The following is an 11,813-nucleotide window of genomic DNA, read 5'->3' as shown; positions in this document are numbered from 1 at the left end:
CATGCAGACTGCTTAAGCTGCACTTACTCGATTTCAGGGTGGTATTGAGTACCGTTGCAGTCAAGGCAGCAAAGATGATGAGGGTATCAAACCTAGCACGAGGGAAGGCAGTGCTGTTAGACTTGTGGCAACAGAGAATGGGCACTTAAGCTGCCACACGAAACATGAAAGCAGTAACCCCTCTTTCCTCACATCTGTGCCAGGCAGCCCTGCGTCATCTCAAACTATTTGCAGGGTGGGAAGATGGGAAAGCTTTGTGTAGCAAAACACCTTCCCCTGCCCAGCCACTATCTTCACGTGCTGCAGTCACCTTTGTCTGAGCTAGCAGAGCAGGGCAGAGAACAGTAGCCTCTGTCAGAGCCAGGTTAGAGCCAGGAGAGAGCACAATGCCCTCCGATGCATACAATCATTCTCATTATACCCTGGCACATGAGTTAGGCAGCCCATCTCTCCAAGAGATTTTCAGTTCTTGAGGGGCTGAACACAAAGATATCATCACACTTCACACCACCTTTAACACAAACATTCATCTCACTCACCAGTTCCAGAACTGATTTTTGCCAAAGAACGCCCTTGGTTCGTAAGTGTACACTTTCAGGAGTATCTCAATTATATACAAAGCAAGGAAGACCCACTCTGCGTAAGAAATATAGGGGGTTTCCTCATCCAGAGCAATGAAGATAGCATTTATTAGAATGATTGCATCATAAGTCCAAACAAATCCCCTGCAAGAAGAAAAAGAGAAATCAGTTTGCCAATCCCAAGAAGGTAAAAGTTACACAGTTATTTCAGGAGTTCTTTGCCTCCTCTCTCAAACATTGCCATTTAGGTAAACTACCTTTACCTATCTTTTCTCTCCAAACCTGATAAAGTTTAGGAAAGTTACTACAGAGTTTAGCCTTGCCCTTGAAGTCCAACACGAAGCAGAGCACAAGCCTTCAAGGTACACCACTGCCAATGCTCTCAGTGTTAAGCAAACTCTTAGAGACTGACTGCAACTGTGTTTCTAACAAGTCAAGCAGCATTTCTCAAGCAGAAAGACTGGATGAGTAAAACAGAAGACTATACAAAATTGGGAGGGGTGGCTGGTACACCAGATGGGTTGTGCTGCAGTCAGAGGGACCTGGACAGGCTGGGAAAGCGGGCAGAGAGGAATCCCATCACGTTCAGAGGGAAATGCAAAGTGCTGCTCCTAGGCAGGAATAACCTCAGGCACCAGCACAGGCTGGGGGCCAACCATCTGAAAAGCAGCACTGCAGAGGATCCGAGGGGGTCTTGGTTGTCAAGTTGAACAGGAGCCAGCAATGCACCCTGGTGGCAAAGAAGGCCAACAGCATCCTGGGCTACGTTACGAAGAATGTTGTTAACAGGTCCAGGGAAGTGATTTTTCTCCCATCTACTCAGCACTGGCGAAGCCGTGTTTAGAGTGCTGTGTCCACAACTGAGCTCCCCGGTACAAAAGAGACATAACATACTAGGGCGAGTGCAGCAAAGGGTCACAAAAACCGTTAAAGGATAGTCTGACACATTCCATGTTGAGATAGGGGGGGTTGTTCAGCCTGAAGGGGAGAAGGGTCAGGGGGATCTCAATATGCATGTATAAATACCTGATGGGAAGGTGTAGAGAAGATGGAGCCAGACTCTTCTCAGTGGTCTCCAGAGAAAGCACAAGAGGCAAGGGGCACAAGTTGAAATACCAGATTTTCCATTTAAACAAAAAAGCTCTGGTTTGGTTTTTTTTTTTAAACTGAGGGTGGTCAAACACTGGAACAGGTTGCAGAGATGTTATGGAGTCTCCGTCCTTGGAGATACTCAAAACCCAGCTAGGCATAGCCCTGACCATAACCCCCCCCCACTCTAGCTGACCTTGTTTTGAGCAGGGGGGTTACACTAGACCATCTCTAGATGTTCCTTCCAAGCTCAGTGATTCTGCAATCCTGGGAAGACTCAGATGTGAAACAGAGCACTAGTAGCTCATAGTATCAACTTGGTAAGAGCTGATGAAGCAGCACGATGCAGCTTTGCAGCAGAGACTGCTGATGTAAGATCGCCTTTAAGTGAAACATTTAGTCTGGCCCTTCAAGGCAGGCCATAAAGCACTTCTTGCTTTCAGTAAAAACTAGTTATGCTCAGCACCTATAGAAGGTCAGAACAAGTGGGACTGGAAGAGGTACGGACTCACCAACAGCCAAGTCTAGTTGCTCCACACCACTGAAGGTAGGCTAAGAGCAGACTTGGTCCACAGACCACTTTTAAAAACATAACCCCCAATCCTTGCCTAAATGCAGTTTACACTTTCCAGCATGACACCCAGGTGAGCACTCGCTTGCAACACCACTGCTCTGCAGCCCTTTGAATGTTAAGAGCTGCTTGCTCCAACAGTAGAGGCTTACCTGTGCCTAACCATGCTGCGCAGGAACCGACTCACTGCTGACTGGTATACACGAGGCATCCACTGCCCCAGCGGATGGCTGCGTATTTTCAGGGTAATCACCTGGATGTTGAGGAGATCCGCCAGCTGTACAAAGGACTTCTTGTCTGCAGTAGGGGAAAGCACTACACATCAGTCTGCTGTCATTAAAAAAAGACGGTGTCTGGCAAATGCAAACCTATATGCACACGAGTTGCAGCAATCTGGACTCGACATCTGTTCATGGCAGCAGGCAACGCACATGCCCAAAGTGGTATCCACCACAGAACAGGCTGAACTCAGTACTCAAGCAGCTCCTCTGCCCCATTCCTGGGGGACTGGCTCAAGCCACAGCCAACAACCAACACAAACCTTTAATGATCAGGATGGGCACGATCTAGCACCAGGAGACTGGCCCATCTGTCCTGATATCCTGTCTCCAGCAGGAGCAGAGCGAGAGGCTCCAGAGGACTGTGTGGGAAGCCACATTGCTTGGAGGAATCTGATAACAAGGGAGGCTTTCCTTGTCCTGTGCTGAGAACAGGAGGTCCCATTCTCCATGGCGAGCTTGGCCTGATGTCAAACGGCCATGAAGAGCTGCCCACAGCATACATGACACGGGCTACAGCACAGGCAGAAAGAACAACCTTTCAGGACTTAAGCAGTCTGGAGGGAAGCAGGAAGAGGGGCCTGGAGTCCCTCTGGGTCCATTACAGACCACAGGTCCCAATGCCAAAACCCTTGAAGCATCAGGCTCCTGACCCTGGGCTCCTCCCCAGTCCCTTGAGCATAGCAGTGCTCCACTACTCACCTATGAAACCCTTCTGCTCATCATCCGAGATGCGTAGCAGCAGCTCTCGGTGGGAGTTGCTGATATCAGGAGCCACCAGCTTGACAAGCTGCTTCCATCGGGCTTCTCTAACCACAAACTGTGCTCCTTCCTCTTCCTTCAGGAGGTTGAAGGCCTCTATCATCTTGCGGTGCTTCATGTAAGCAAGCTTACGGATCTCATTCTAGAGAGAGCATCGTGATTCAGGCAGCTTCAGTCACCCTTCCCCCTCCTTTTTTTTTTTTAAAATAAATCTTTTCATGGCACAGAGATGCAAGAAGAGACTCAGAGGAACACACTTGGAGTGATATTAGACACAAAGTACAGCACAGTCAGTGGGGGTGATGAGAAATGCTATTTAACAGGCAACCATGGGCTCTCTGCACAGCACTCTGGAAGGATCAATAAATCGCTTGCTGCTGGGAGATGCATTGAAAAACCGGAAGAAAAAAGACAAAGGATAGTGTCTAACAGGAAGGAGATGACAAAGATCACAGGATCTGCATGTCCACAGGTCACAGAAGCAAAGAGGATGTGTCCACACATGCCTCCCATCCGTAAGTGAATACTGCTGAGATCGGGGTGGAGATCCTCTTCTGCACACAATTACAAGCAGGCTAAAGAACCTTACACCCTTGGGAGACCAGCCTCTGGGAACACCTAGCAGACTGCTTACTGAGAAAGAGCGAATCCCCTCATGGGAGCAGCCAGGAATTTCCAGCTCTCATCCTTTCAACACATGTACCAAACCGCACCTACTTCGTCTGGGTAGAATCAGCAAGAGTTCCGATTTACTCGGACCTCCCTTCACATTTCCTTTGCTGTAAGAGCACATGCAGTGGCAGAAAAAGTGTGCTGTGCACTTATAGTCAACTGAAAACAGTCTCCTGCATAGAGACAGCGTTTTTCAGCTAGGACTAAGCCTCTAACAGCAATAATGCAGAGACATGTGCTTCCCATCTGTTGCAACTTCTTGGGTCTATAGCACTGTAAAATATTTCATTGTTAAATGCTAAAAGCAGAACTCACAACAACCCCCGTGATATGAAAGGTGGACCTGTGCTTGTTATTGGCAGAGCATCAGCAAAGGCAAGAAGCTGTACCTCCTTCTCCACACTTTCCAGAAGCAGAAGCTTTCCAAGGGAAAGCCAGATATTTCCTTACAAGGTTATATAGAACAGCAGGCAGTCACCGATCACAATTCACCCCTCCAAACATTACCTTCAGGTGTTTTTTGTAGTTGTTGTACACGACAGCCAGGAAGAGAGACATGAAGATATAAGTGTTGACGATGACAAAGGCAATGAAGAACAGGGCATACCATGAGCTGAAGTCAAATGCCGGCATCCTAGAGAAGGGGAGAGAAATTGCTACTTGCTAGGCAGACAAAGAGGGAAATAAAAGAAACCACAAGAAAACAGTCTTCCAGATGGATTTCTAAGGACTGTTTTGGATAGCCAGATCAAACTTGCCAGATAACACCCAAGCGAAAAACTGTGCATTAGTGCAGTTAGAGAATGGTTTTCTTCCACTGGGTTTTCATCCTAGTTTATCAGGCCCCGACTGAAGGGATGCAGGAGAGAAAGCACAGAGATTAAGCTTCTGTCAGCGTGGCTAAGTTTAAGTGCAGAGTCTTGAGGTGATGTCTCAGTCATAAGCTGGTTACTGGCTTCACAGACCCTCGCTGCACTCAGACCTCCTCTTCCACTTACTCCAAGAGGACCAGTGGCATTTCTCAGTCTAAATGCCCAGGGTCCCTGTAACATCCCAGTTCTGTTCAGTACATCTCCAGCACAGAAATGAGTGTGCCCTTCCTCCCAGCCCCTCTCTTTGATAGCACCTTTAGAGTACAAACCGAATGGGAACCCAGTTAGAACAGATGAGGATGGAAAGCCCAACCCTCACATAAGTTTAACACAGCTGTGCAAATTAAAAAAAGTCTGCATAGAAAGTCCTGCAAATACTACAAGAGAAAGAGACATCTAATCACTAGAGCACACCCTTCCTTTTCAGGAAAGGGTTTTAATCAAAGCGTGTATGTGTTTGTCCCTCCGGTTTAAGCCTTCATCAGCTACTGGGTCATTTGGAAAGCAGCAGTTTTAATGCATCTTTTCTAAAAGTCTTCCTAACCTCAGATTCTGGTTCAGAGCCATTTATAAAACAGATGGCTGAGAATTCATGAAAACCCCGCAGGCTGGAAAAGCAAGAGCCCTGTTGCTGCTCTGAAATACCTTGTTGTGCAAAACACAGTATTGTTCTAACCAGAGATCCTGCCACTAGGAGCAGGACACCAGCATTCATAACAGAAAGACTGCAAGCTCAGCATACATACATGACATCCGGGCTGTTCGCTGTCGTCACCAGCACATAGAGGTCAAACACAATTTCTAGGTAGTTTCTGAAATAGGGCAAGCCTTCTGCTGTCTGGAGATTCCTAGGAGGAAAAGGACAATCTGAAGTTAAGCATAGAGATCACATGTCCCACTACAGGAACTGCACGTATCAGCAGTGCTTGCATTCACTAGTAATTGTTTGAAGTTGCCAGATTCCCTCCTGCCCGAAAGTATCACATACATTCTTCCCACCCAGCTCTGAGCAAAAGAAGTATCCACACCTGTCACCAAACAGCTTCAAGGCCATGAGGGAGAACATGAGAAGGCTAAACATGAAGAGCAAGAAGACGTAGGTGATCTCTGGCAGCGTGTTGCGGATGCTGCGGAAGGCTCTCCGAATCTGCCAGGGAGAAGGGAAGCATTTAGAGGCAAGGTGGTACCTGTTTTTCCCTTCACCATCCCATCTGAATCAAACACCTACACAGGGACAGGCAAGCCAAGCGGGATACAGGTACTCTTCTGTCGCCCGGCAGGAGAGATTCTGACCCAGATGTGCCAGCTCTGTTCTGCTAAAATGTGTGGAAGAGTACCAGGCCTTTCCTCCTCATTCCCCAGAGGAGATGCTAGAAGGAGAGACCCTACCTACATACCATCATGAACTCAGCTAACCAAGGGACAGAGGGCCCTGTGGCACTGCTGAGATGCTCTCGCTGCAGGGGACTGGTCAGGGACAGAAGCCCACCACTCCAGGCCACAAAACTCATGCTCTGAGCCCGCGAGTTCAACTGCTCCCTCCCCCAGGCCTCCACACCACAGTAGTTTATTCATCTGTAAGTCAGGACCAGAACGGTCTTGGGCAGCAGGGCAAAGATCTCCCCGTGACAAGAGGAATCAGAGTCCAAATCACCCATCTGGACTACAAGTTCCGTTTCTGAGGACATGATGACCCTTATGCTTGTTTGCCTAGGAGACTTCCAGAAATAAGTAACCTGGCCTCTGACCCAGGGAGAGAGAGTTCTCTCATCTGCAGTGCTGCTCATGTTCGCACCTCCTGAGGAGGGCATCTAACTCTGCTTGCAAACAGAGGCTGCTCCTCCACACAGGCTGGACCAAGCACAGCCCATGGGCTGACCTTACAAGAAACATTCTTCCTTCTGCCTGCAGTCTTACACTTCCCCAAATCATCACAGCACCGTGTTTGGTGAGAAGCTCTAGTTCCAGCCCTAAGCACACTCAGGGCTCTCAACAGCAATAACCCACCCCATAGGTACAGGGAGAAGCCTTCTGGTGCTTTGCTTGAGAGCCCAAGCAGCACCAGTGGGAACGCACCCGTTTCTCCGTCTCAAATTCTTGCTTGAGGCCACCTCTGAGAGAAACCTTCACTCACAGGAACCAAAATTCTGCCACTTCTGCCCAAAAACCTTTCTACTAAATCCCCTGGATCTCAGAAAGCAGCAGACTGTCCAAAAATAGGACCCTGCAGCAGGGGTACATCCTACCAGCCCTCTTCCTTACCTGACGACTCTCTGCAAAGTTGATCAAGAAGATGGGCCTCACAATTCTCGACCATCGAATGCTCCTCATGTTGTACAGCCTGAGGACCCCATATATGGCCAAGTCTGTTAGGGATAACTGTAGAAGAAAGAAGGAAAATTCCCAAAAGCAATGTCGGAAACGTGTCTAGATGGTGAAGACAATAGGGTTAGCTGATACAAGAACTGTACATACAACAGGTTTGTGAGAACAGGCCCAACTGTTGGTTGATTTGGCCGTGGCTCTTGTAGAGCCCTTGTACATCAGGCCTACGTTAGCGGGAAAGCAACAGCAGGAAAAAGCCACCTCCACATTGGCCACTTCAACCTTGGAGGTTCCCCTAGGCCTAACTCACCAGGATTGCAACCATGATGCAGATGTTCTTGGTATCCTTCCAAAATACGTTGCGAAGGGTGACTTTTGCAAAATGCGTCAGTCGGCCAAAGAACACCAGAAGGCACAACACCTCGACCAGAGAAGTGACCTGCAGAGAGAGAAGGGGCCCAAGTCAGGACAACCAAGAGTAGTGCTAGCCCTCTTTGCACAGATGAGGATGTTCAGGCTGCGGTACAGGCAAAGGAAAAACAGGCAGAGTCAGTATAAAAGTTTTTCCAGTGGGTTTTGCTGTCGGCTGTTTTACAGGCTCACATATCTGGCGCTGAGCAATAGTTTTAGTCTTCCTTTTGCGCAATTCCCTGCCATAGGCAGGGTAAAGCCAGTAAATTTGTATTTGCTTAGGATTCAAGGAGTACATCTCTCACAAACACACTAGAGCAGAACAAATAAAGGCTGCAGAAAAATCGATCCTAAGGGCAATGCTCCACTTCTGCTTTGAGACATGAGGGCTGCACTTGGGTCCCATAGAAGGCTGAAATTGTCCTCCGAGATGCAAAGCAACACGACTTTGTCTGTAGTCACATCAGCCATTGCCAACGGCCACGATGGCTCCCATAGTCCCTGCCCAGCTCCTATGCCCTTTTTTGTCCCCATTTCAGTAGATCAAAGATATCAACAGAAATATCAGCATCAATTATCTCTTGACACCTTTGACAACTAGCTTCAAGCCAGAAACCCTTGCTTGCTCTACTAAGCAACACAATACTAGTTGCACTGACACTCCTACACTGAAAACTTACCAGGAAGGGGAGCGGATACACAGCAGGTTCTTCAAACACCGCAAGGGACAGGTTGAGAAAGATGAAGAAGTAGGTGGCCGTTCGCATAATCCAGTGGTTATAGAGATAGTAAAGCCTGTAGAAAGAAGGCAGTGGCACCATAAATAAAGGCTTCAGGGCAGATACCCATGGGCTCACCAAATACATCTTGGAAGAGCAGCACATGCTGTCCCAAACAGTCATGGAGGAAGAAGGGTAAGAATAGCAGAGTTTTTGCCAGCCAGGGATTTGGCAATTTGTTTCCCAGCCCATCCTTATAGCCTTACAGGAGATGGACACTAAAATCCCTTTCACAGAGCAAAAAACCTGGGAAGGTGGAAGACAGACATCCTTCAGTTCAGTTTAAGACTACAACATACAGATTTGGTAAAGCTGTTTCCTTTTTGCAATTACCTGGTTCCTTAATTTGAGTGCAAACTTCTGCTAAGCTCAGGTGTCCACATGACACACAAACTAAGTCTGATTAGTTTTCTAACACCCTGTCTTTGCAGGTTAAAAAGCAAAGAGATAAGAAAAGCCACCAGAGAGAAGTATAGTGTTGCACAGTAAACTGTTTTTTTATACAGAGCTTAAGCAGTATTCTATCCCCTACAGCAGCAAAGCCTCTGATGAATGCTAGCAATAACCACAAACATATCCAGCTCTAAGCCTCCCACAGGAGGTTTCACACAACGGCATACAACAATGACTTCTTTGGGGAGGTGTGAAGCAGATCTGCAGAGCATATAGTTTCTCTGTCAATAAAAAAAGCTGCCATCATTGCTGCACAGTCATCTCATCTGCCCAATAACCACCTGCATAAAGGCTACAGGGCAGGTGGTTATACAGATGGCATGATATTATACCCTTAATAACACCATCAAGGCACGACCACGTAAAACCTGCTCATTTCGACTATTTATACTAAGCACACTTGGGCAGGACAAAACTACATGCGCACAGTCTGTTTTTCCAAAGCAGACAGACATTACAGCTACAAAACAGCATACACCTGCTCAAAGCCTTTGCAACAAACATACTTCACCATACTCGTGTCTCCAAAATGCCCAAGAACCTTCATTGGCTAAGAGAAGTAAGTAAAAGGGAAGGGTTTTGGGGGGAGGGCTACAGGAGTCATTAATGCTCACACACTGCTCTGCTGGCAGTCTGCTGTATCGCCTTTCCCTTCTACACTAGCTGCCTTCTCTCAAGTTTTACACATGGAAATAGTTAGCCTAAAGCAGCCCAAGCCTGAGGGAGAAATCACCTCTCTGACTGAAGCCGCTCAGCCTCTTACCAGCAGCTAAAAGGGAAGAGAGTCACCGTTGCAGGCAAAATATTCCTGACTTGTGGAATTTCACTTAACTTATCACCAATTAACATCAGCTTTTAATTACTCCTGCCCCTAGCAGCTACCGCCCTTTCTGAAGCACACCTCAGCAGAGGTGCCATACACTCCTTTGATTAGCTGCAGCTTTGGTGTGCAGCAGGTTGGCGTCACCCGCTGCCACGCCGGCTAGTGATGGCTGTGACCACCTGGCACAGGGCTGTTCTCCCACATAGGCAAACCCTGCAGCCCCCTGCTACCAAAACCCTGCTGATTACCCCAGCATGGCCACACTCCAGCACCCCCTTCCATGCAGGCAAGGGCTGACCGAGCTTTCCATACTCTTCATCCCCACACCATGCTACAGCTTCCATCTTGAAAGATTTTAATTTTTTTTACCCCAGCAAAAAACAGGTTTTTATCTCCTTTCCCATCCTCAAGGATGGGCGGGGCACCAAGCCCCATTCGACATACGCATTTCAGCTTAAATCCAGTTCTTTGCATCCCACCCAACCAATCTTCCCAGCGCCCAGCTGGTGAACCTGAAGTCCCCAGCCTTTGCTAGCTGTTGTTCTTTGGACACAGTTGTGGTTGGTTCTCCCCACCCCAGCTTCAGTGCCCCACAGCACAGCACACTGCCTGCGAGACCAGTGCAGAGCCCTGCTCCAGTGCGATAGTGTGGGCATTCGCGGGACGCAGACCTCCTTACCTGACTGCCTCCGGGGAGGTCTTAAAAGGAATATTTCTGTTGTACTGTGCATCGGAGACAAATGCTGCTGCCAGCAGGAGATCCTGTGGAAAGGGGAAAAACACAGACAGCTGGTCAGTAGGTGTTGGAGCCTGAAATAAAATTTAAGGCCAATGTTCAAAGGAGGTCCCTTTCACCCCAGGGCACGCTGTCGAGGCAAGAAGTGGTACAAGGGATGCCGCAACTCCGCGCACCCACGTCCCTCTCCTGCTAGCGAGGGCCCATCACCGTCCCACCCCAGGGACCCCCATCCTCCCCAGGGGGACGGCACCAGACCGGACCGCTACCTGCGAGGCCCCCTCCGCCATGGCGCGGGCAGACGCCGCAACCCCCCGGCCCCGCCGCCTTTAACGGGGCCCGCCCCCGCCCCGGCGGAAGCGGGAGGCGGCGCCGAGCCCCGAGCGGAGCGGGAATGGGGCTGGAGGCGCTGCGGCCGCGGGCCGTGCGCTGGGCGCTGCTGGCCGCCTTCGCGGCCGGGGTGCTGGTGGGCTGGCAGGCGGGCCGTGCCCGCCGCCGGTTCCTCCGCTGGCGCCAGCGCCGCCTCCAGCGCCGCCTCGCCGCCGCCCAGGAGCAGCTGGAGGCGAGCTGAGCCGAGGAGACCGAGCCCTCGGTGCGTCCCGGCGGCCGGCCTCTCCCTCCATCCCTGCCTGCCTGCCCTCGCAGCGGGAGCGGGAGGTCAGCGCGACCCACCGGGTGTCTCCTGCAGCAGCCTCGCCGCGCTGGACGCTGCCCGAGCAGGAGCGGATTCGCCCCACGCCGCTGTCGGAGCCGGGTTTGTAACGGGCCGGTGAGAACCGCATCGAAGCGCTGCTGGGAGAGGACGGCATCTGTGGAATAGCGGGGCCTGTCTTCTGTCCTTCCGAGACGAGATCCCCAGCTGTGTCAGACTCGCCTAACGAAACACCGAGGACACAGGAACGCTGCCGCTAACTGCATTTCCGTACTTCAGGTTGTCTGTCTTGCTTTAAGTCCGCTACTGAGCTACGCTGCTCTGCCCTCGCCAAGAAGCGCTGCCATTGCATTAAACTAGCAAAAATCATGACATGACGTTCCTAGAAGTGTTTATTTCTCTGCTAAGTGAAAACATACCTGACGGGCGCTTGTAATGAGCGACAAATCTCGTTACGAAAGCACATGCGTGAAAAAAAGCTGCGGGGATGATTCAGTGCATGCGTTGGTAGGATGAATGAACAGATTAAATGATGTTTGTGCTTTGGACTCTCAATTTCTTCTTGTGCTTTGGGCAAGGAGTTGTGGAGACAGCTGTAGCACCTTCCTTCTTCCCCTCCCATCGCTAGCGAATTCCAGAAGTGTATTTCCTCGAGTCTGAGAGAAGGGGGTGCGCCTGCGTTGCGCTGGAGGATTTACTGCACGCTGTGCAGCCTGCTGGTTTTCAACTATATTACTGAACTAATTAGAAGTTCTGGGGGAAAAAAAATACTGCCCAGCATCCCTTAAGATCACAAAACGCTGATTTGT

The 11,813-nt window shown here is 49.7% G+C and overlaps 2 protein-coding genes across 3 annotated transcripts in view; one reads left to right on the top strand and one right to left on the bottom strand.

Moving 5' to 3' along the window:
• BUB1 (BUB1 mitotic checkpoint serine/threonine kinase) overlaps positions 1-10,756 on the bottom strand; it is a 34,429-nt gene extending 23,673 nt beyond the window's left edge. The window contains exons 1-12 of the mRNA XM_075497069.1: positions 10,622-10,756; positions 10,296-10,378; positions 8,242-8,356; positions 7,461-7,589; positions 7,088-7,204; positions 5,854-5,972; positions 5,572-5,673; positions 4,461-4,587; positions 3,222-3,423; positions 2,394-2,538; positions 540-725; positions 28-92 (exon numbers count right to left, since the gene is read on the bottom strand). Of these exons, the coding sequence (XP_075353184.1) occupies positions 28-92; positions 540-725; positions 2,394-2,538; positions 3,222-3,423; positions 4,461-4,587; positions 5,572-5,673; positions 5,854-5,972; positions 7,088-7,204; positions 7,461-7,589; positions 8,242-8,356; positions 10,296-10,378; positions 10,622-10,642 (1,411 nt within the window). The 5' untranslated portion in view covers positions 10,643-10,756. The remainder of the gene's footprint in view (positions 1-27; positions 93-539; positions 726-2,393; positions 2,539-3,221; positions 3,424-4,460; positions 4,588-5,571; positions 5,674-5,853; positions 5,973-7,087; positions 7,205-7,460; positions 7,590-8,241; positions 8,357-10,295; positions 10,379-10,621) is intronic.
• MTLN (mitoregulin) lies at positions 10,747-11,552 on the top strand. Of its 2 annotated transcripts, none has more exons than XM_075497068.1 (2): positions 10,747-10,944; positions 11,044-11,552. In XM_075497068.1, exon 1 carries the CDS (start codon positions 10,747-10,749, stop codon positions 10,921-10,923), a length of 177 nt encoding a protein of 58 aa, XP_075353183.1. In that variant the 3' UTR covers positions 10,924-10,944; positions 11,044-11,552. The 2 variants fall into 2 exon arrangements, with proteins under 2 accessions (XP_075353183.1, XP_075353182.1); XM_075497067.1 differs by having other exon boundaries at positions 11,041-11,552.
• Positions 11,553-11,813: the final 261 nt, after the last annotated feature.

This window comes from Mycteria americana, chromosome 3 (genome assembly GCF_035582795.1).
Source record: "Mycteria americana isolate JAX WOST 10 ecotype Jacksonville Zoo and Gardens chromosome 3, USCA_MyAme_1.0, whole genome shotgun sequence".
NCBI classification, from domain to species: Eukaryota; Metazoa; Chordata; class Aves; order Ciconiiformes; family Ciconiidae; genus Mycteria; species Mycteria americana.
Note: the sequence above shows the minus strand (reverse complement) of the source record. Positions and strands in the feature narration are given on the sequence as shown.

What these genes read in the sequence shown, in the direction of transcription:
- MTLN (XM_075497068.1), top strand. Translation starts at nt 10,747, where the DNA reads ATGGGGCTGGAGGCGCTGCGGCCGCGGGCCGTGCGCTGGGCGCTGCTG.